The sequence below is a fragment of the Sorex fumeus genome, unplaced genomic scaffold (assembly GCF_029834395.1).
Source record: "Sorex fumeus unplaced genomic scaffold, SorFum_2.1 ptg000010l, whole genome shotgun sequence".
Lineage (NCBI taxonomy): Eukaryota > Metazoa > Chordata > Mammalia > Eulipotyphla > Soricidae > Sorex > Sorex fumeus.
The window spans coordinates 385,267-407,880 of record NW_026606067.1 but is presented as its reverse complement, the minus strand read 5'-3'; the positions used below and the strand labels follow the sequence as shown (position 1 = coordinate 407,880).

General features: G+C 47.2%; 1 protein-coding gene across 2 annotated transcripts; it reads left to right on the top strand.

The window, feature by feature from the left end:
- The first annotated feature begins 381 nt into the window (after positions 1–381).
- Positions 382–20,633, top strand: TMEM183A (transmembrane protein 183A). Of its 2 annotated transcripts, none has more exons than XM_056110664.1 (8): positions 382–580; positions 741–830; positions 2,058–2,225; positions 10,024–10,180; positions 11,044–11,224; positions 14,121–14,201; positions 16,074–16,229; positions 18,606–20,633. In XM_056110664.1, the coding sequence occupies exons 1-8, from the start codon at positions 472–474 to the stop codon at positions 18,789–18,791; spliced, it is 1,128 nt and encodes a 375-aa protein (XP_055966639.1). In that variant the 5' UTR covers positions 382–471; the 3' UTR covers positions 18,792–20,633. The 2 variants fall into 2 exon arrangements, with proteins under 2 accessions (XP_055966639.1, XP_055966638.1); XM_056110663.1 differs by having other exon boundaries at positions 383–580; positions 10,021–10,180.
- Positions 20,634–22,614: the final 1,981 nt, after the last annotated feature.

Below are 22,614 nucleotides of genomic sequence, written 5' to 3'. Positions count from 1 at the left end.
GGCTTCAGAAACGGACGTGGCTTTCGCCAAGAAGTTCTGGCGAGGCTCAGCACCGAGCCGGAACCGCAGGCTCCGCGTCGACGTGGCTCCAGGGGGTTGGCGCACTTAGGCGACACGAGACGAGCGCGTGTCCGCACCGACTCCAGACTGCACGGACGCGGCGGCGGGAAGGCCCGGGCCATCTGGCCGTGAACTCGACCTGGACGCACTCGGACTCCCAAAGGGGGTCGGCGAGGACGCACGCAGACACCGCAAGACCGCGGCTCGCGGGCGCCGGCTGATGACGTGCCTCCCCGGCTCGCGGGGCGCCGGGCGATGGCGCGTCGCCCAAGCTCGGCGCTGATTGGCTCCCGCGACCCGGAGCCCCGGGGGCGCCCGTCCTCGCGAGAGCCGCGGCCTCCCGAGCGGGATGGCCGCCGAGCCGGGCGGAGCTGGCCCGCCGCTCCCCGGGCCGGACCTCCGGCCCCAGACATGGCCCGGGGTCCCGGCCCGCTAGGCCGGCCTCGCCCCGACACGGTCGCCATGCCCAAGAGAGGGAAGCGGCTGAAGTTCCGGGCCCACGACGCCTGCTCGGGGCGAGGTGGGCTCGGGGGCGTTGGGAGCGGGGGGCCGGCGGAGGGCTGGGGCTGGACAGCGCCGGGGCCGGGAGCGGCGCGGGCGGGAGGGCGAGGGGACCGTCCGCTCGGAGGGCCGCTGCTCCCAAGGGGCCGTCTCAAGTGCCCTGCGATTGTTTGCTTTAGTGACCGTGGCGGATTATGCCAACTCGGATCCCGCCGTCGTGAGGTCCGGGCGGATCAAGAAAGCGGTGGCCAACGCGGTCCAGCAGGAAGGTAGGCGGGCGCGCGGCGGGGGTCGGCGCGGGGCCGGTGCCAGCACGACGGGCGAGGCGGGCGCGGCGCTCCCCGGGCCCTGCCGCTGTGTTTTCCTTGGCAGCCCGTTGGGTTTTTTTTTTTTTTAACTCCCTCCCCCGGGCTGGTTCCGCGAATTTCGGAGGGAGCCACAGGATGAACCCGGAGTCCGAGCAGGTTTCTGTGTCGCAGAAAAGATTTTTGTGTCTGTCTTTGAGTTACCGAGAAAGTAGCTGGTGGCAGGGAGAAGGGGAGAAGAAGCTGGGCGGCGGGTTCCCTGTTTCTAGCGCTCGCTTCTGGATTCTTAATTTGTCCTCTTTAGTTCCTACATATTCCCCCCCCACTTACTTGGCCCTTTGCTTCCTGGGAGGATTCTTTTTTGGTTCCCCGGGCTTCTCTTTCAGCCTTTTTTTACTCAAGGGCTCTTGAGACTTGGGTGTTGATGATGCCCAATGCCTTCAGCCCAGGTCAGATTGCATTGTTTCCCTCCAAGTCCGCTCTGTAGAAGTATTACAGACATAATAGTATTCCTTTTTGTTGGCTTTTATCCCGCGGATATTTGAGTGGCAGAATAATGCACTCCTTTAACTTCAGGTCCTCCTGACCTTTTCATAGAGGCCCTTTCTCAACTTTGGAGTCACTTTGCCCAATGCTTTTTAATTTCTTATATCTGGCAAAGGCAGACACATCTTTCCTTTGAGACTCTCAGCTTCAACAGACTGTCAGTCTCTACTTAATCCATTTTCCTCATTTTGACTAAACCCTTTTTAAAATTTTTTTTGGGGGGTCACACCCAGTAATGCTTAAGGGTTATTTCTGCTCTGCACTCAGTAATTACTCCTGGCACTGCTTGGGGGATCATGGGATGCCGGGGATTCAACTCGGGTAGGCCATGTGCAAGCAAATGCCCTACTCCTTCTGTACTATCTAAATTTTTTTAAATTAAATTTTATTTTTATAAAGTTGTTCACAATATTTTTTTAAATTTATTTTATGTAGGAGTACTGCTATTTATTCAGCCACTGATTAGCTGATTGAATTGGGCATGAACTCCACATTCACAATATTTGATTACATTTAATATTCGTACACCAATCCTGCCACCATTACACCTTCCCACCATCATATTTTTGATGTTTCCATCAAAACCCTTTATTTCTTGATGGGCTCCTGCCGTCTCATTCTCCCGTTATTTATTATTTTTCCTAGTAAAATCTCTTTGTGGCTTGGAAGCCTCCCAGGTTCCCGCCGTGGAATCTCTTTCTGGGGCTGGTGAGCCCTGTGACATCATTGACAGCAGTGACGAGATGGATGGCCAGGAGGACAGCCTCCGGGAGAGGACCATCTCCAGAAAAAAGAAAAGCAAGAGGCACAAAGGTACTGGGCTTGCTTCCTGGAACAGTTCTTTCTGACCAGGTTTTACTTGGAACTCTTCATAATCTCATAGTGGTTCTAAAAGGGATGCCAATGGAGAGCCACCATTTGGATCTTAGAGGGATGAGGTTTAATATGTTAGTCTTATCCTTGTTGCCTAAATTTGAGAGGAAGACTTGTTAGAGTCAGGAGGTTTCTGGAGCTGGAACCTTGATGCTGATAGTCAGTCGTTGCAGACATGTCATAAACAGGTAGAAATCCTGTGCGCAGTATGAAAGCAAAATGTCTTTCCATCTTTAGATTTCTGGATGTGTTTTCCCAAAGTATGAAATAGAGCCAGTTTCATTGCAGCTGCAGTGATTAATTTTTCATTGTGGGCTTTTAAGTGCTCTACAATAACTAGTGTCTTCTTTATGTCTAATGAAAATAGAAAAATATGTGGTATATCTAGGTGGTGAGAAAAACTTAACACATTTGGGGCCCAGAGCCATATAGTACAGTGAGTAGGCGCTTGTCTTGCATGCTGTGAAGGTGTGTTTGATCCCCAGCACTCCATATGATCCCCAAGCACAGCAGGAGTGATCCGTAAGCACAGAGCCAGGAGCCAGCCTTGAGCACTGCTGGGTGCTTATCAAAAACACAAAGAGAAACAGAGTTGCACGTATGAAGCAAGGAAGATTATACTAACAGTATATAATGTGCCAAACCATCATTCAGGGTTTGTTCTGAATGAAACAAACACTCTTGATATAAAGCTCAGAATTGTTATTGCTGTTTATTTATCCTTTTTGGATCACACCCGGCAGTGCACAGGGGTTACTCCTGGCTCTGCGCTCAGGGGACCATATGGGATGCTGGGAATCGAACCTGGGTCAGCCGCATGCAAGGCAAACACCTACCCGCTTGTGCTATTGCTCCAGCCCCAGAATTGTTATTTCTAAAGTTGACGATCAGCTAGAATTAGTGGAAAGCCATGTAATATACAATAAAAGTAAATATGTGTAATTTTGGTCTTAGATCTAGCAGAACTTTTTTTGAGAGGTGGAAATGGGGGAGAGAGCCCAACTGTCATCACTCTGCTGACCGTGTATTGTCCCTAACTCCCATATACAAAGCATGAATTCCAGCCCCACTAGTTATCTTCCTGGTCCTCCACCTAAACTTGTGATTTGTCTTTACTTGTGATTTAGATGACATGTATTTATTTGTTCAACTATTGACATAATTGATTAATGACCTGATGTCACTTTGCAATTACAAACCAGTTACAAACACTTTGCCAGAAACCCCAAACTAATAATGACTTTGCTTATGCTGCTTTGTCCTTAGTTCCTCTTTTAAAATTCCAAGTCATCATCATCATCCTGTTTATCTTGGTATGCTTTTCTGTTATTGGATGTATTCCACAGAATTACTTAAGATGAAAGTCACTCCTTTAAAGTGTGCAGTCCAGAGATTTTAGTATCCTCACACGGTTAACAAGAATTGGTTAGCCATCACCATGATCTAAATTTGGAACATTTCTATCACCCAGAAAGAAATCTTAGATCTTTATCATCATTCCTCATTTGCTCTCAGTACCACCGCTCCTCACCTCCAAACAACAACCAATTCAAACATTTGCCTATTTGAAATATTCATATAAATGGAATTATATAGTCTATGGTCTTTCTTTCTGTCTTCTTTCATTTAGCATAAGTTAAATATATTCCACAAGGTTTCAAGGCTCAGTATTGTAGCATATATCAGTACTTGATTCCTTTTTGTTTTTATTTAGCTATTAAGAATAATGCTGCTATCTACTATGGTTATAACATTCATGGACATGTTTTTGTGTGGGTTTATATTTTTATTTCTGCTGGGTAGAAGTGAAATTGCTGTATCACACGGTGATTTTTAATTTTTTGTATTTAAAATCACCCTGATTACAAAGTTATTCATGATTGGGTTTCAGGAAAACAGTGTTTCAACACTTACTCCTTTACCTAGTGTCTATTTCCCTACGCCTGTTTTGGTCCCCACCCCCTACCCCCTTTCACTTTTTTTTTTTTTTGACACTGTGGTTTTCTTTTGACATTGTTGCAATTCAGGTTTCATAATAACATTTTCTACCTTTCAGTCCCCTCTCTTCCTCCCTGGTGACTCTTCCCTCCACTATTGTGGGGTTCTTTCCTGCTGTGTCCCTGCCAAGTGGCATGCGTCCTACTGAAAACCAGTTCTTATGTTCTTTGTTTCTGTTACCTTTAGGCATTGTTATTCCACTATTAGGTTTATGTCCTGTACTGCGTATGAGAGATTATATGCGTCAGTCTATCTCCGTCTAACTTCACTCCGCATGATAATCTCCAGATCTTCCCTGTAGCGGGAAATTGTATGCTTTCATCTTTTCTTATGGCCAAATAATACTCTGTTGTGTGTATGGGCCATAGTTTTTTTTATCCAGTCATCTATCCTTTTGGACACTTGGATTGCTTCCAGATTTTCACTGTTGTGTATAGTGTGGCAAGGAATATGAGAGTCCAAATACCTTTTCTCCATAATGTTTTTGAGTCCTTGGGGTAGATGCCAAGAATCAAAATTGCTGGGTCAAATGGGAGCTTAGCTTCTGGATTTTTGAGGAATGTTTATATTGTTTTCCAGAAAGGCTGGACAAGTGAGCATTCCCACCAGCAGTGAGTGAGGGTCTCTCTGTTTCGTTCCCCTGCCCACAGCCCCCTCCAAATCCTTGCCAATACTGGCTGTTGTTCTTTTTGATGAGTGCTGCTAGTCTCTGGTTTGAAGTGATACCTCATTGTTTTGATTTGCATTCCCCTGGTGATGAGTGATATAGAGCATTTTTTTTTTCATGGCACAATTTTATTATTGAATTGCATGTAGACCTAAAAATCAGAAACTCATAGACAACACTTAGAACGAATTCAAGCATTTTTGGGTCCTTTTTTTCAATGATAGCTATCCTTTGGGGGCTGAGGTAGAGAAATACGATTATAGAGCTCTTTTTTTTTCCATGTACCTTTTGGTCATTCATGTATTTGAGAAACTTTCTGTTCATCTCCACATTTTTTGATGGGGTTGGGTTTTTTGGGGGGTGGGGTGGGATATAGTTCTGTCAGTACTTTATATATCTTTGATATTAAAGATATATACCCTTTGGTGTTTTTGTTTGTTTGTTTTTTGGGTCATACCCGGCAATGCTTAGTGGTTATGCCTGGCTCTGCACACAGTGCACACAGGAATTACTCCATTTGTGCTTCGGGGACCATATTGGATGCTGGCGATCCAACCTGAGCCGGCCATGTACAAGGCAAGCACCCTCCCTGCTGTACTGTCTATCTCTCCAGCCCCAGATAGTAACCCTTTTTTCAGATAACTGATGAGCAAATAAAATAGTCTTTCTCAGTCAGAATAGTGTCTTTGTATTTTGATCTTTGTATTTTCATCCTTGAGGTGCAGAAATTTCTTAATTTATGTGGTCCCATTTGTTTATCTTTGATTTTATTTGCTTGTCCAATAGTTGGCTCCTTAAAGGTGCCTCTAGCTTCAGTGTCTTTGTTTGTGTTTTTGAGTCACACTGGTGGTGCTCAGGGCATATTCCTGGCTCTTTGTTCAGGTTTTATTCTTGTTAGTGCTTGAGGAAACATGCGGAGTGCCCAGGAATTGAACCTGGGTCGGCCCCAGCAGACGTCCAACCTGCTGTACTATCCCTTTGGCCTTTGAACATTTTAAAAGATTTTTGTGCTTTTTTGCCATTTGTATGTCTTCCCTAGAGAAATGATCATTTAAGTTTTTTGCTTGTTTCAAAATTGGATGTTTTATCTTTTTATGACTAACTTAAGAATCTTTTGTATATTTAAGATAGCAGTCTCTTATCAGAGATAATGATTTATGACATATTGTCAACTAAAATTCATCTTTAGATCCCTTGCTCTTCTCTCACTCACTTTACTTGGACTTAGGTTTTTTTCCCTTTAAAGCATTTTTTTAATGAAACAAAAAGAAGAGAGGGTATAGTTTATTTAGCTGCACATACACGTAATTATTTTGAGTACCCTATCATTATCTCTGTAAATATTTTGGTAGTAATTTTCAGAAGATACTCTTTACAAGAAAAACCATGATCATGTTTTATAAAGTTAATAGTTCCTTTTTAAATACTATTGAAAGTAAATAATTGTGGGCCAGCACAATAGTACAGTGAGTAGAGTACTTTCCTTGTATGCAGCCAATCTGATTTTGAACCCTGGCATCCCATATGGTCCCTCAAGCACTGCCAAAAGTGTTTTCTGGGGGCTGGAGTGATAGCACAGCGGGTAGGGCGTTTGCCTTGCACGCAGCCAACCCGGGTTCAATTCCCAGCATCCCATGTGGTCCCTTGAGCACTGCTAGGAGTAATTCCTGAGTGCAGAACCAGGAGTAACCCCTGAGCATCACCGGGTGTGACCCAAAAAGCAAAAAAAAAAAAAAAAGTTTTCTGAGTGCAAAGCTAGGAGTCACCCCTGAGAATTGCTGGGTATGTCCCCTAAAGAACGACAACAAAAATCCCACAAAAAATCCTAGTGTTTAGACATTATGAGTCGTCCATACACTTTATTTTTCTAAGTGTCTGAACTTCATCCTAGTTATTTCTCTTGGAATTCTTTCCTTTTTCACTTATGCCTGTTAAAATTTTCTTAAATCATGGCTGGAATCATAGTACAGAGGGTCAGGTCTTTGCCCCGTATGCTGTCAACTGGATTTGATCCTCAGCAACCCATATGGTCCCCTGAGACCCACCAGGAATGATCCCTAAGCACAGAATCAGGAGTAACTCCTGAGCATTGCCAGATATGGCCCCCAAAACATGTCTCTGTGTCCTTCATTCTTAGCTCTTTGAAGCTTATCTTTATAGATTTTATTTAAACTTCCTGTTTTAATGTTTCCTAATAGTTATGTTTAAAAACCGTAAGTGATTAGTAAGTCTTATTCTTAAAGACAGAACATTTTAAATAACCCTGCATTGTGACAGTACTTAGGCATTTCATCAGAGTAAATATTTTGTGAGGCATTTGCCTTCTCTTCAGAGAGAGTTTGCATGGGAGAGGACTGGGCACAAACAGGGCACACACCTTGAGGGTACAGAAACCAGAGAAGAGGATGTTGTTTAAGAAGTGCTGGTCTCTGTTGTGGAGAACTGAATGTAATCCTGGTCATGACGCTGTAGGAAACGTTAGCTAGGAAAGCAGGGGCCGCATCAGGACGTGGGTTGGGGAACAAAACAAAAGCAGCAGAATAAAACTAATTTTAGGATAGTTGTGACTGGTTCTAAATTTTAAACGTTAGGGTTATGCTTATCCCAGATTTAGATTTTTATATGGCGTGTGAATTCAAGTGAAAACTGGAACCTGAAATATACAGTGAACCTTGGGGTCAAGAGAAGGATCACCTTGTGAGGTCTGAAGGGTCATTCATGGGGCTGAAGTGGGACAGGTAATATTGTCACAGTATCTTTGAATATTGACCAGGACCACTGGCCACACTGGTTGCCGAACAAGGGGGAAGGAAGAAGGGAAAAAGGTGTGTCTGCAGTTACTGAGTGTGGAAAGGACACTAACTCCTGGTTTTCTGTTCGCGTAGCTCTTTGTGGTTTCCTCAGACCGTGATTAAACTGAAGGAAATGTTTGAATAGAGACAGAAGGTAATAGATGTGCAGAGTTGGAGTCAGGAGGGCGGAATAGATGTGCAGAGTTGGAGTCAGAGTCGGAAGCCCGGCTTCTCTGTTAACCTTCACTAGGTGACAGTTCTGTTTTCTTAGCAAAATGAACACAGTATTCTCATTTCGTTCAACAAAGATTAGGGTTGAATTGGGGAATGCATGCAAAGGCGGGTTGTCTCAATGACCTGGGTTGGCAGCCCTTTAGCTTGGCTCTGGTGTGCCAGAGGTCATGCACTGCTATGGTGCCAGGAATCCTGAGTTCCTTCAGCCTCGTGCCTACAAGACTGGCACTCCTTCTGAGCCAGGTCCTGGCGGAGGTGCTTTGAAATCTTCAAAGTTTTGTGTACATAGCTATCAAAGTCCAGTTCTGACCCACAGGAAGCAAATGTTCCCAGCGGCTGGAGTGAGCAGGAAATGATGAGCTTGAGAGGTTTGCTTAGACCTGTTGAGATCTCCCCTCTTACTCCTCCTCCTGTGTAAAACAACCTCCTCCCCCTCCCCCCTCCTCCTCTTCCACCTCTATCCCCCTCCCCCTCCCCCCTCCTGTTCTTCCTCCTCCTCCTCCTCCTCCTCCGCCTTCTCCCCCTCCCCCTCCTTCCTCTGTTCCCCACATCTGCCACCTTGACAGGCACATTTCTTTTTAATTTTTTAAATTTTATAAAGTAGTTCACAATATTTGATTACATTTAATATTTAAACACCAATCCTACAACCATATTTCAGATGTTTCCATAACAAATCCCAACCCCTGCCCCAAAGCAGAACCGAAATAATACATTTTGTATTGTTTGTTATGAAAGACCACTGAAAATGTTACAAAAAAGTTTCCTTAGAGGAAAGAGTATGAAGATTTTTTTTTCTTTTTTTGGGGTCACACCCTGCGATGTTCAGGGGTTACTCCTGGCTCTGCACTCAGGAATTACCCCTGGCGGTGCTTGGGGGACCATATGGGATGCCGGGAATCGAACCCAGGTCGGCCGTGTGCAAGGCAAACGCCCTACCCACTGTGCTATTGCTCCAGCCCCGAGAGTATGAAGATCGTTGTATTTCATCCAGGGGCCATTAAGCCCGTTTATAGGAGATCACTAACATGTTGTTAAAGCTTGAGCTTTGTGTGCTTATATATTTATATCTGTAAAAAAATATTTCCCTCTAAGATTGGTTGCCTCCTAATTTGAACCCCATCAAATGTGTGTGGTACTCCTGGAGAATGGGTGGTGTGTGGTATGAAGTGTCCAGGAATAGGTTTACTCGTTGGTGAGGCTCAGCTCGAGGGTGTGGAGAGTGGCTGTGAGCATGGCAGTGGTTGGATTCTGGAAGTTTTTTGCTGCGGAGCTGGGTCCCTTGGGGTGGGGAGATGGTCTCACCCCCCCCCCCCCCCGGGGTGCTTCGAATGAAACAGGGCAGGCACATTTCAAAGTTCTGTGGTTGTAGTTTGGATCTCATGTTTCCAGTGTTGGTTGAGTCTGTGCTGTTGCTGTAGAACCATCACTGGGAGCATTGAGGTATCCTGAGGCCACTGACCTCTGTTTCTCCATTACATCCCTTTCTCTTTTTTCCTTCCCTCCTTGATTTCTTTCCTTTTTCCTCCTCCCTGTATTCTGGGGTCAAGGGTGATCTGGGCATCTTCCCTTCAGTTCACTTTATTTCCTCATCCAGTATTCTGTTCCACAGATAAGTGAGATCATCCTGTCTTTCTTCCAGCTTATTTCACTTACCATGAAATAACCTTCCAGTTCTAACCAGCAAATTGCATAATTTCATTGTTCCTTGCAGCTGCATAGTATTCCATTGTGTATATGTGCTACATCTTTGTAATCCGTCTGTTGTTGGACACCTGGGATGATTCCATATCTTAGCTATTGTGATAAGTGCTGCAATAAATAATGATGTGCATATGTCCTTTTGAATGTTTTTATGTCCTTGGGAGAGATGCTCAACAGTGTAATTGCTGAACATGAAGCAGCTCAATTCTAAGTTCACTCTCCATATGTACAATCACTTTCTTAACTGTGCAATCCTTAGTAGAACTAAAACGACAGTTTGGGGGACTCTGTATACGCATTTATTGAAGTTTAAAGATCGCAGTTCTCTTTTCTGTTTCAGAAGACCTGGATGGGGCTGGAGGAGAAGAGTATCCTATGGATATCTGGCTATTGCTGGCCTCCTACATCCGTCCTGAGGACATTGTGAATTTTTCCCTGATCTGTAAGAATGCCTGGACTGTCACCTGCACCGCTGCCTTTTGGACCAGGTTGTACCGAAGGTGCGACCGCAGAGCACTCTGCACTCTGGGTAGCTGGTTCCATTGCTGCTTGCCACCTGCAGCTCCTGCCCTGGGATGGTGACCTCTGTGCACTCCCTCTGCTCCATGCCCGGGCGTGCACGAGCCTAGCTGGGGACTCCTTGAGCCTCCGTCTAATTTAAAATCAAAATTACTGGTTCACCCAGGTAAACGTCTCTTGTCTGGTGTCTACTTTGAGCACCAAATCTTGCTTCAGGCCTCAAAAAGACGTCTTTGATTTTTCTTCAGAGGTTTATGTTAAGCGAATATTAAAAGTCTGCAGCTACCTTCTTGTCTTCCCAGCTGGATTAGTTTCATCGATGTTCAGTCACCTTCTGGTATACAGGTTTTTACGTTTATGCTCCCTGTGCATCACTGTGGTGGTGAGGAGATAGGGTATCGTGGTAAGTGAGGAGTTGATCTGGAGCCTGGGTGCAGTGAGGGAGACTTTGACGCTGGCAGCAGGGGGTTAGGATGTGCTGAGACGAGTGGCAGGTGAAGTTGGTGACTGTCCTCCTTCAGGTTCTCTGGGCAGCTGAGGCATTTGTAGTGGTGTCAGCGCACACATGGCCTGTTGTAGAGAGAGTGAGTAAGGATTGAAGTTTCAGAACTAGAGCACCCAGGATCACCAGGAGTACATGGATGAGAGTGCGCATAGCCAGGCACCAGACTTAGCCCAGAAATGGAGGAGATGGTGATTGTGCTTGGGAGAGCATGAAAGATACGCTGGTGCCCGGCCAGTGGGAGCCCAGGAAGGGACCTGCAGAGAAGTGGCGTCCGTGGAGGCTGTTGGCGAGCGGGAGAGCCCTGTCCCATATTGGTGGGAGTAATGTGTCCTGTTGCAGGCACTACACGCTGGACGCCTCTCTGCCTTTACGCCTGCGCCCAGAGTCGATGGAGAAGCTGCGCTGTCTCCGGGCCTGTGTCATTCGATCTCTGTACCACATGTATGAGCCATTTGCTGCTCGGATCTCCAAGAATCCAGCCATTCCAGAAAGTACTCCCAGCACACTAAAGAATTCCAAAGTAAGTGAGAAATGGAGTTGGGAGCGAACTAATGGACTCATGTGATGGGCCTCTTTCCCTGGCTTGGCTCCAACTTCCTTGCTGGGGAGGGCTGAGTCCCAGGTTACTAGGAGACTAATGGAAAACTTAGAGGGGTCTGGGCTCTTACTACTCCCAAGGCATTCCTGCTATGCCAGGCTGGCTTATGTGTCACCTTTACCGTAATGCCTTCTTGTGCCTTTTCCATATTCTTTATACTTTTTAACTTACTTTCATGCATTGTACATTGGGCCATTTTAGATGGTTTTTATGGGCTTGAGATGAGGAAACCACATAGCTCAGATGATAGATAATAATTCATAAAAGGTATTTGAAATTAGGATACAGAATTTCAAAACAATTCAGAATTTTTTTTTGCTTCTGGGTCATACTCGGTAGTGCTCAGAGCTTTTTCTTAAGCTCTTTTCTCAGAGATTACTCTTGGTGGGCTTCGGGGATCAAACCCAGGTTGGCTGAGTGCAAGGCAAGTGCCCGACCTGCTGTATTCAGCCCCAGGAATTTTCTCATCTTAAGGTGATTTTCTCTTTAATATAAGAGGGGCTAGAGAAATAGTACAGCAGACAGCAGATAGGGTGTTTGCTTGCACACAGACCCAGGTTTGGTCCTTGGCACTCTATATCACACCCCAAGCCCACAAGGAATGATCACAGAGCCAGGAGTAAGCCTAGAGCATTGCTGTGCGTGACCCCAAAACAAAACAAAACAAAAAACAAAAAAAGACAGCCATGACATTTGGGATTCTCCTTTGTTGATGAACTTAACTTAGAAGATCAGGATGTGGACTTAATTCTTTTCACATCTCCTAAGCGTCAGCAGTTGCCAGATTCTCAGGAGGTCATTACAGAGACTCTAGAACCTTCCTGTGTTCTAGACTTTTCTATCAATATTTCTGGAAAGAGAAACTGTCTCAGAAATACCTGAGTCTTGCTGTAGACCTGTTCCTGGCCCTCTTGTGTGAAGTTCTCAGTCTGTGGTGCACAGTCTGTGGTGCACAGTCTGTGGTGCACACTCGCATAATGAAATGTTTGGTAAATGCACCTTTGCCAAGCAAGGCTATTAATGCTTATGTGATCCCATCACCCGCCCCCCCCCCCCCCCCCCACACACACACCACATACACACGGTGGTGCTCAGTGCTCGCTCCTGGCTCTGGTGGACTCGGGATCATATGGGGTTCCAGGGATCAAACTCGGGTTGGCCACATGCAAACAGACACCCTACCCTGCTGCTGTAATCTCTCTCTGGCCCCACATATATGTTGTTTTTTTTTTTTAAGGCGGTTGATGGCTCGGCCTTTTTTCTCATTTACCTAATAATCAGTGTCTACATTTTATATCTTTGTCATTTGTGAGAAATTTTATCTGAAATCTGGTATTTTGCAGTTTCTCTTATATTGTTTTTGTGCTTTGGATGTTAGACGGTGATTCTTTCCCCTAGTTTAGCAGGACGATATCCCACCTGCTATATACTGATGAACTGGGTCCCATTGATTCCAAGATTATGGACTGCTCCCGGGGTGGGCAGGGCCATTGGCTGAGCTCAGGTAATTCCCTGCTCACTGATGGGCTTTAGGCAGGCATAGAATGTTGGCTGAGTAGAATTTCACCCAGCAGCTGCTTCTGCATGTAATGTGAGCGGAGAGCAGATCGTTTCACAGTTACAGTTTCCCTCCCCCAGAAACATTTGGTGGTGGCAGACTAATTGGTGCAGTGGCAAGTGCCCGGCAGCCAACTGTGCTGCCTGTGACTCAGTTGCTGGGAGCAGAGCAGCACTGGGCAAACTCCTCATGCTTGACACATCCTAGCGGCTCCAGTGCACAATGCAAGTGCTACTGCCTAAGTCTCAAATACTGTGTCTTCATACTCTTATCACTGAATACTAATTTTTCTTAAGAATGGACGATGAAAAACCAAGGTGGTGATAACTAAAGTCTTAATCCACAGAGGTGTCTCAGGCTCTGGCTGCTGCTTTTGTGCCTTGTGAGAGATCTTCTGCAGAGGCTCCGGGACCTGCAGTGGCAGGTGCCCCATGCATGGCCATGCCACCTGTTTAACCACAGTCGCATGGCATTCAGGGAGTTGCCAGCATGCCTGAAGGAAGTGGTCCCGTGTTCCTGGACGCCAGCTTTTCGTATTTGATTCTCCCTCTCTCTCTTTCCAGTAGCATAGCTTGTGTGGGACACTGGAGCCGTTGTGATGGCAGCAGAAGTGTTTGTCCCTTAAAGCCAAGCCCATTATTTTTGATGGAACAGCAGGACGTACAGGGCATGTGTGAAGGGCAGGACAGCTGGCACGGCGGACGACCCACCCCTTATTCCCTGGGAGGTACTTAACTTCTTGTGCTTAACCCTAGCTGTAGCCTGATGTTTGTTGAGGGGCTCACTCTTACCACTGAACTCGGCCTGATTCTAGTTTCCACACGGCTGTCTGCTCCCAGAGGCCCTGCTCGGCCTGCTCGGAGGACAGGGCTTGCTGCGGCCACTGCCTGCCTCGCGGCTGCTGGCTGCCAGGAGGCGTGGCCTGCTGAATTGGAGGCTGCCCCGCTCTCCAGAGACTCTGTTTTTGTCTTTTAAGATGAGAACCTTAGGGGCTGAGCTCAGCAGCCTCTTAGGCTGACGCATCTGGGTCCCCTTTTCTTTTGTTGGTAGCCCTGGGGTCGTCGCTTTCCCTGTTCCAACAGCATCAAATTGGGGGGTTCCTAACAGTGCCAAAGTTCTCAATAGGCTGTGGGCTGTGGCTGACCTCAGAGGTGCTCACGCACAAAGGCTTTTGCTGATTATTTTTTTTCACTTATTTGGGTTATTTTTCTATCTTTGATTTATATTATATTTTGGCTTATTATTATTTTTTTTCCACAGTGCTTACTTTTCTGGTGCAGAAAGATTGTTGGGAGCAGACAGGAACCAATGTGGGAATTCAATTTCAAGTTCAAAAAACAGGTTTGTGCTCAGATCTTTTTTGATTTTCTGGTACTGTCATTTTCTAATAAATTTCAATAAATTTCACTAGGTATAAAAATCCTAATACACAGAAGAGGGTTTTTTTTTTTTTAATATAGTAATGCCATTAAAAGAAAAGAAAGGTGCTAAAGGGACTGTTCTTTGTGAAGGACACACAGCATAATGCAGGTCAAATCTCTTGAGTGGATTCTGGGCCAGGGAATAGAAACTTATGATCAATATTTAAAGAAGCTTGAACTATTGTTAATTTTTTTAGGTGATGATAATGACACTGTGGTTATTTAAAAGTGTCCTTAGTCATGCTGAATAAGGGTGCTGTGTCACTGTTACTTTCAGAATATTTTGTGTCCCCCAAACACAGAGTGTATATGATTTTTATATTTTTCTTTATATATAAGATGAGAAGTGAGGGGCTGGAGTGATAGTATAGCGGGTAGGGCATTTGCCTTGCACGCAGCCGACCTGGGTTTGATTCCCAGCTTTCCATATGGTCCCCTGAGCACTGCCAGGAGTAATTTCTGAGTGCAGAGCCAGGAGTAACCCCTGAGCATTGCTGAGTGTGACCTAAAAAGCAAAAAAAAAAAAAAAAAAAGGGATAAGTGAGGGCAAAGAGAGCAAAGGTGGCGGCAGCAGAATACTCAATGGTAGAGTGGTATGCAGAAGTTTATTGGGCTGGAGAGATAGCACAGCGGGTCGGGCGTTTGCCTTGCACGCGGCCGACCCGGATTCGATTCCCAGCATCCCATATGGTCCCCTGAGCACCGCCAGGAGTAACCCCAGTGCATCGCCGGGTGTGACCCAAAAAGCAAAAAAAAAAAAAAAAAAAAAGAAGAAGAAGAAGAAGTTTATTACATGATGTATATGATGTCACTAACTTTTTCGTATACTTGTATACTTGAAGACCTTTTAGAGGGAAAAAGTCTTCCCTCTAAGAGAAGTTTTTAAAATTTTGTTTGAAGTATGTGGTTTAAAACAAGTGAGTTTGTAAATGACAGTAATTTACATGGTTTTATATCCATGGTGATTTGGGGAAACTGTGAAGAGACAGTGCCAAAAAGCTTTCTGAGGAGAGTAGATTGCACTGTCTTTCCTCAGTGCTGCCTTAAGCTTATACTGAAGCCTAGAAGGAGGGGCTTGTCTTTGCTTACCGTCCTGCCTTAAGCTTATTTGCTTCCTGGTGAGACAAGTTTCACACACTTGATGGTAGGTAAATTCCAGATGAGTTTGTAATGAAAGGAAATTGTTTCTTACTGATTTTTCTTTCTTTTGAAACATGGTTTTAAGAAAGAAAACCTGATATACATAGTTAGCTTTTAATAAACTCCCCATAGTCCGTGATTTCATTCTGTGTTGGTAGGGAGTCCACTAATAAGACCTTTATGGGGAGGGCATGAGGGACAGTGTTTAACAGAGACCAGAATCACTGCAGAGGAGTGAATGCTGATTGAGCCTCTCCTCCTGGGACTGGTAACTCTTATTTTATGGTCATCTATAGGTAGATGACTTTTGCTTCCATCCCTTTTGTGAAACAGTTGTGCTTTGGAGTTTGACACAAAGCATTTGTCACAAATCACAAAATGTTTGTAATCTTCTAGATACTGGAGAGCCTCTGATTTCCCATTTCTGGCTACTATGCCATTTAAATAAAGCCCCATTCACCCAAATGTGTTTCCCTTGCTTTTGAAGATGAAGTGTTCCCTGATCTGTGTAGAAACCGTATGTCTATGAAGAGACAATAGCAGAGAGGTGGATCTCAACTGATTTTAGATGAGCCTTCGGATGTTCTTTGGTAGAATCTTTCAACCAGTATTAATTCTCTAGGTCATTAGATTAATTCTCAGTGTTTTTCAGTCCCCCAGATTAAAGAGCAAATGTACGGGAGGGTTGCAGCCTCCTATTCAGTATGAAGATGTTCATACCAACCCAGACCAGGATTGCTGTCTCCTGCAGGTCACCACCCTGAATTTCATCTTTATTCCAATTGTCATGGGAATGATATTTACCCTGGTAAGTGGGGGCTGAGAATGTCACCTACAGCTAGTCCATAGACTTACTATAATTAAGGTTTGAAAGTGATTAAAAAAAAAAAACCCAAACTCAAAACATTCAAAAATAACCCAACCAGTTTGTCTGTGCTATGAGTTTGTTAAAGGGGTGTGAGTGTGTGTGTATGTTTCGGGAGAGGATGGGGTGAAGAGGGGGTGATGACAATATACACAGCTGCCAATGTCGGGCTATTTCTAACTCTGTGCTAAGTGCTCCCCTGGCAGTGCTTGTGTGACCATATGTGGTGCTGGGGTTTGCTGCATGCAAGTTAACAGTCCCTACCTCCTGTACTGGCTCTCTGGTTCCAGGGTTCAAAAGAGATTATTAAGTTTAACAGCGAAGGAAGATATGTTCAAAGAATAATTACAAAATTGCTGACAGCTTGTAAGCACAGACAGATTTGTGGACAAGTGGGTTTTGTCTGAGAATGTTTAACCTATATCCCCCTTCTCTATTCTGTGAACAGTGGTGTGTGAGACCCCTCAGCCCGGTGAAGTAGCGCTGGGGCGTACAGAGGTGCGCAGTGTGTCCGATGAGGCAGCCATCTGTGTGGGGGCCAGACAAGAGTGTTGCCTGGGAGGGGGAGCCGGCTCTGCCTTTTCTGCAGTGTTACTGATTAAATTATGCCACGGGTTTATTTCCCAGGATTTTAAATATTTCAACTGGGGACTACATGGGATTTATCTTTTTTGTGTCTTACGCTTATTTCAGAGATACATAGTGAGACATCCCCCCACATTTATTTTTATTATTATTATTATTATTGGCTTTTGGGCCATACCTGGCAATACTCAGAGGTCACTCCTTGTTCTGCATTCAGGAATTACCCTGGTGGTGCTCTGGGAACCATATGGAATGCTGAGATTGCCACAGCAAGGCAAGTGCGCTTCTTGCTGTATTGTTGCTTTAGTGCCCTCCCCCAATTTAAAGTAACCTTTTGGGGGACTGGGAAATAGCTCAGAGGGCCTTGGCCCCAAGTTTTATTGTCAGCACTGCAACTCTTCCTGGGCACATTCTACTGAGCTGTCCCCTGTAGCCCCCGGCAGTGCATTGCCAGCTATGAGCATTGAATTGTCTGCCCCAGGGCTCCTGACTATTGCTGGGCAAGCCCTCAAAAAAGAAAAATTAAGATAGAAATAAAATATCTTCAGGGGCCAGAGGGAGTACAACACATAGGGCAGCATTAGGCTAATGCGAGGGAGCAGAGCTGCAGAGGTAGCACAGCGGGGAGGGCATGGCCTTGCACGTGGCTGGACCTGGGTTCGATCCCCAGCACCACATGAGGTCCCCTGAGCACCTCCAGAAATAATTCCTGAGTGCAGAGCCAGAATAATCCCTGAGCATTGCTGGGCGGCTGACCCCCCTGGAATCCTTAAATGGTAAAATAATACTGTATATAAAGAATTTACATAATACATAAGTGCATGGAGAAAGTCAAAGTTACTTAGATTTTACTGCAACAGAATCTTTTTATTTGCTGTGTTTCGGGGGTGTGGGATTTGGACCTAGGACCTCATGTAGAGCAAGACATGCTCTAGTATTAAGCCACATCCCCAACTCCAGTAGGTAACCTTTCAGGAGTTCTTTGAATTTTGTTTTGTTGTATTTTGTTTTGGGGAGGTACCCAGTAGAACTCAGGGACTGGCAGTACAAGGATCGACCCTAAAATGTCAGCTCCAACCCATCCGTGAGCGCACTCTCACCTACATTGTCTTTCGTTGGTGCCAGGGGTTGAGCCCAGGTCGTCATTCAGGAAGAGCATATCTATCTTCTACCACATCCCCACTCTGGGAGCTCTTCTGTTCTTTCATGGATATGCCCGCTCACGATTTTCTGTAATTGAAATGAGGTCATAAATGCCTTTTATTACCGACACCTTTATCCTCCCTCTGGGGAAGCCTTATTTAACACTCTAGTTGCATGCTCAGCTATTCCGTGCAAGCCAGCACATACATATTTAGATATCTTGTGGCTCATTTTACCCCCCCCCCCAAAAAGTGATCAAATTCATTTGTCTTGTTAACTTTCTCAACTCTCAGAATCCCTTTGAGCACTAGTCTAGCACTAACCCAACTTTCAAAGATCGGCATTGATATAGTCTGTGTTCATGAGCCCTAGTGTATTCAGTCGTTGCAGCATAGATCAAATATATGAAGGTAAGAAGAATTGAAAAAAATTAAACTTGAATCTCGTAACCTTTTGCAGAGGTATTGGTCTTATAGTTTAGAGATTATCTCCTGGGGTGGCCAAGGTCCAGTGTGTCTGGGTGGTTGATGCTGAGCGAGCCATACGAAAACCAGATTTAACTTGAGTCCTGCATTTCCTTTTCCTCCCCAGTTTACTATCAATGTGAGCACAGACATGCGGCATCACCGAGTGAGGCTGGTCTTCCAGGATTCTCCCGTTCACGGAGGCCGGAAACTGCGCAGTGAACAGGGCGTGCAAGTCATCCTGGACCCCGTGCACAGTGTCCGGCTCTTTGACTGGTGGCACCCTCAGTACCCCTTCTCCCTGAGAGCCTAGTCACTGCTTCCCGCCCCCGCGGCAGCCCTGCGCTAGGACGGCCTTAGGAGTGGGATTGCAGTTGGGAAAGGGGCAGCTGGGTTGTGTGACTAGTGATGCAACTGCACCTCAGGCTCCTGGGCCCCTGTGAGGGGGAGGAGAAAGCTGGAATCAAGAGGAAAAACAGTGATTACTTACAAGCATATTTTAATGTACAAATTTGCATTTGAAGAGAAACCTGGCCCTATTTTCTGTGTTAAACCCCTTTTGGTGCTATTTGAGTTTGTTCTTTGTTCTTTTTTCCCCATGAAAATGGATGGCCTTGCTCTAGGGAAGAATTCAACTCCTGAATTTTCCAAAAAAGGAAGTTTCAGCAATCCCCTGAAATCAGAAATTCCTTAGAGGCCTCATACTGTTGCTATGTTGCGGCCAATTTAGCTGCCCCTTAAATTCAAGTGACTATCTTCTCCCTTTACCCTCCTACAGAAATTAAGCAGGTGACAGGGTTTTCACATCTTCCAAGACTGACTTCTGTATCTTTCCTTAAAAGTAATCTTTGGATATTTATTGTATAAATACTGCTTTGCCCAGTTGAATTTTAGGGTTTTATTTGTTTGCTTACTTTTTGTCTTGAGACTGATGGTGGTAATTGTGCCCTTGGTACTATCCTAGGAACTTCACAGAGTATCTTTAATGTTCCTAATCCTGCAGGGGAGGTGATACTAGTCCTGTTTTATGGTTGAAAAAAAAAAAAGAAATCAGTGACTTACCCTGGATATGATAGCTAGTAAGTGACAGAACCAGGACACCGGCCCACATCTTTTTGCTAGACCACAGTTACCAAAAAATCAGTCTCAGTTCTTTTGTGGTATCTGGCGGCAAAAGGGAGCAGGCAGAGAGTATATTGATAGCAAAGTAAAAATCATTTGATTGTGATATGTATACCTTATCCCTATTCTGCCTCAAAGGTCTGTAAGTCAGTGAAAAAATCTTCTAAATGACTTTTTTTAAGTAAAAAGTAAAAGCGAGGAAGTCACTGCAGGAAGGGTAGTGCTATTCTCATTGGATTGGCAGAAAGGCATGTATTATGTAGAAGGTCATTTTAGGAAAAATGCATCCCCATTGGAAGCCGCTTCCTGAGCTGTCAGCACGCAGTGCTCTGCCCAGTGGCTGCTGGGTGACGCGTGGCCTGCAGGAGCCTGGCCTTTCTTCCCTCCAGAATGGCCAGGCACTGCTGCTCCTCACAGGGCTGCCTTCAGCTGCTTTCCTCTCAGAAAGGAATCTGGGGCTGAGTGGGTGGGCATGGTTGTGGTTGTTAATATGATGACCCTCCTCTTGTCTCTCTGGTCCCATCCCACCCTCCAAATTAACCAGTGTGCTGCTTATTAGCCGATAATGCCAGGAGGTGGGCATTATGATAATACTCTTTAAACATGGGGACCTTGTGAGGGCAGCTATTATCATGAGCCAAACTGCTAAATTAGCATGTTTTTTCCCCCTTGCCTTCCTCTCTACCCTTTGCTATTTAAAGAATATTCTTAGGAAGCATCTGCTTAATTCTTTTGTTAACAGCAAAGTTACCCCACGCTGAGGGTGGTACCAAAGCTGTTCACAGAGAAAACAAGCCTGGGTCAGTGAAAAACAGAATTTGGGCATTTAAAGTGAAATAAACAAACAACCCAAGGACAGAAGCACCTTTCAGATCTCTACAATCCAAAGTTGCCACACTGAGTCAGGAAGAGAGAAGCTCCAAGCCCTGTACCCCGATTTCAGGGAGTAGGAGAGTTGTTCCGGTGAATTGTGTGTCTCCCATTTAGGAGTTAACTTTAGAAGGAAAGTGAAATAAATTTGATTTGTAATTTGTGTTCTGACTCAACTTTCTTAGTTTTTTTGTCAAATGCAGAGATGATAGATGTGTTAGATAGGGCTCTTCTGTCCACTTAGCATACTGTCAGACTTGGTGGGGTGGGTGACCAGTGGTCGCTCGCTACCCAGCCAACCTGCCTCCTGCACTGACCTTATCTTTCTAGGGTCACTGGTGTTTGATTAGTGTCTGGGGATTTTCTTCTGATGAGAACCCAAGTGCACCTCGAAAAGAGCTGGAAATTTCTGGACTACAATATTAAAAACACTTTGCAAAGGTCCCTTCCTTCATATAGCCTATGGTTTTGTTCAGAGCATCAGACTTCAAATGACATAAATCAGCTACAGTACTTAGACCTCCAAAATCAGAAGAATTAACTCGGGTCTTCCCTCTGTCTCCTAGAGATACAGGGAAATGAAGACAAATGGTGAATGTATTGGGAGAACAAAAAAAAAAAAAAGGTGGTATGTGCCATTAATTCCAACTACAGCATTTGTGGCTGATATAGAACGTGTGGATTCTTTCAGTGGCTTTTTTACACATCGCACGTATATAAAAATCCTCGACACGTGTAGACGTGCTTACGGGGTATGGCAAAGGAAGGAGTGGGCACCGTGGCGGGGCCAGGCGAGCCAGATGGCAGAGGCATTCCGAGCGGGGAGGCGAGACTCGGCTTGGCACGCGGCGGCCCTGGAGTGCGACACACGCCGCGCCCGCTAGTAGCGGCGCGGGCCGGGCGCGCGCCCCGAGGCAGCTCGGCGGCTGGGAGCGGGGCGCGCGCGGGGCGGGAGGGCGCGCGCCCGAGGCAGCTAGAGAGCGGGGCGCGCGCGGGGCGGGGGGGGGGCGCGCGCACGCGCCTCCCATTGGGCCGAGCCGGGCGCCCGGGCCAAGATGGCGCCAGCCCCCGCGGCGCGGCGGTCACGTGCCGGGGCGGGGCCTAGCCCCCAGGCTCCGCCCCGGGGCGTGGCCAGGCTCCCCGCGCAGGGCGGGGCTGGGCGGCCGGCGCCGGCCCAGGCTGCGGCTCCCCCGGGTCAGGTAGGGCTCCCCGGGTCGGGGGAGGACCCTGCCGCCTCGGAGCCGAGCTGCGCGGCCGCGGCGACCGCCGGCAGGTGAGCGTCCGGAGCGCGGGATGGGGGGCGCCCCGTCCTCTGCCCCCGCCTCCTGCTGCCCTCGCAGTTTGGGGAGGGGTCTCGGGCTAGCTAGCGCGCCCTGGAAATCAGCACCCTCCCGCTTGGCTCCGGACGTGGGGTCCCCGGCGGGGGTGCTGCCCCCTCGGCCGCCCCGCGCCGCCTTTGCAGTGCCCGGTGCCCTTGGAGGGGAGGGAGGGGGGCGATGCCCGGGGAGCGGGGAGGGCGTGGAGTTCGCCCTCGTCCCCGGCGGCCGCGGAGGAGGGGAGCTGAGCTGGCAGGTCTGCGGGGGGCACGGAGCGCGCGGCGCCCCGCTCTCCCCGCGGGAGACAGCTCGGCGCCCCGAGGTCCGGGGCCAGCCCGCCCCTCTGGGCGCCCGGAGGGAGGGCTGAGGTCCCGGCGCTGCAGGCTGCGACCTGCCCGGGGCCTCGCCCGCCGGCCCTCGCCGCGCCCGACTCCCCCTTACTCGCGCCGGCTCGGGCGCTCCTCGGGCTCTGCAGACGCCCCATCTCCGCAGTGCTCGGGCCTGGGGGTGGAGGAGCAGCCAATGGAAGTCTGCTGGGGGCGGGGAGGGTCGCGACCCCCCGCCCCCCCGGACTCAGGAGAGACCCCAACGCCCGCTGGAGGGCCGCTGGGGGTCCGTCTGCCTGCACAGACCCACCCCCCGCAGGCGGGTTGGGAGGGTGGGGAAAGGTGGTTGTGGGGGTTTGCGCCGAGGAGGAAGACAAGGTGTGCTAGGCTGATGTCACCTTTACCCACAGCCGTGCTGGTGGGGTCCATCTGAGGGGTGAGGGCTGCCGTCGGTCTCCTTCCACCCAGCCAGCAAGTGGTTCTGGGGGAAGCTGTTTGGCCT

Coding starts and splice junctions, on each gene's coding strand:
- TMEM183A (XM_056110663.1), top strand. CDS start 472: ATGGCCCGGGGTCCCGGCCCGCTAGGCCGGCCTCGCCCCGACACGGTC. Junction 581..740: donor CGACGCCTGCTCGGGGCGAG/GTGGGCTCGGGG, acceptor TGTTTGCTTTAG/TGACCGTGGCGGATTATGCC. Junction 2,226..10,020: donor GAAAAGCAAGAGGCACAAAG/GTACTGGGCTTG, acceptor TTTCTGTTTCAG/AAGACCTGGATGGGGCTGGA.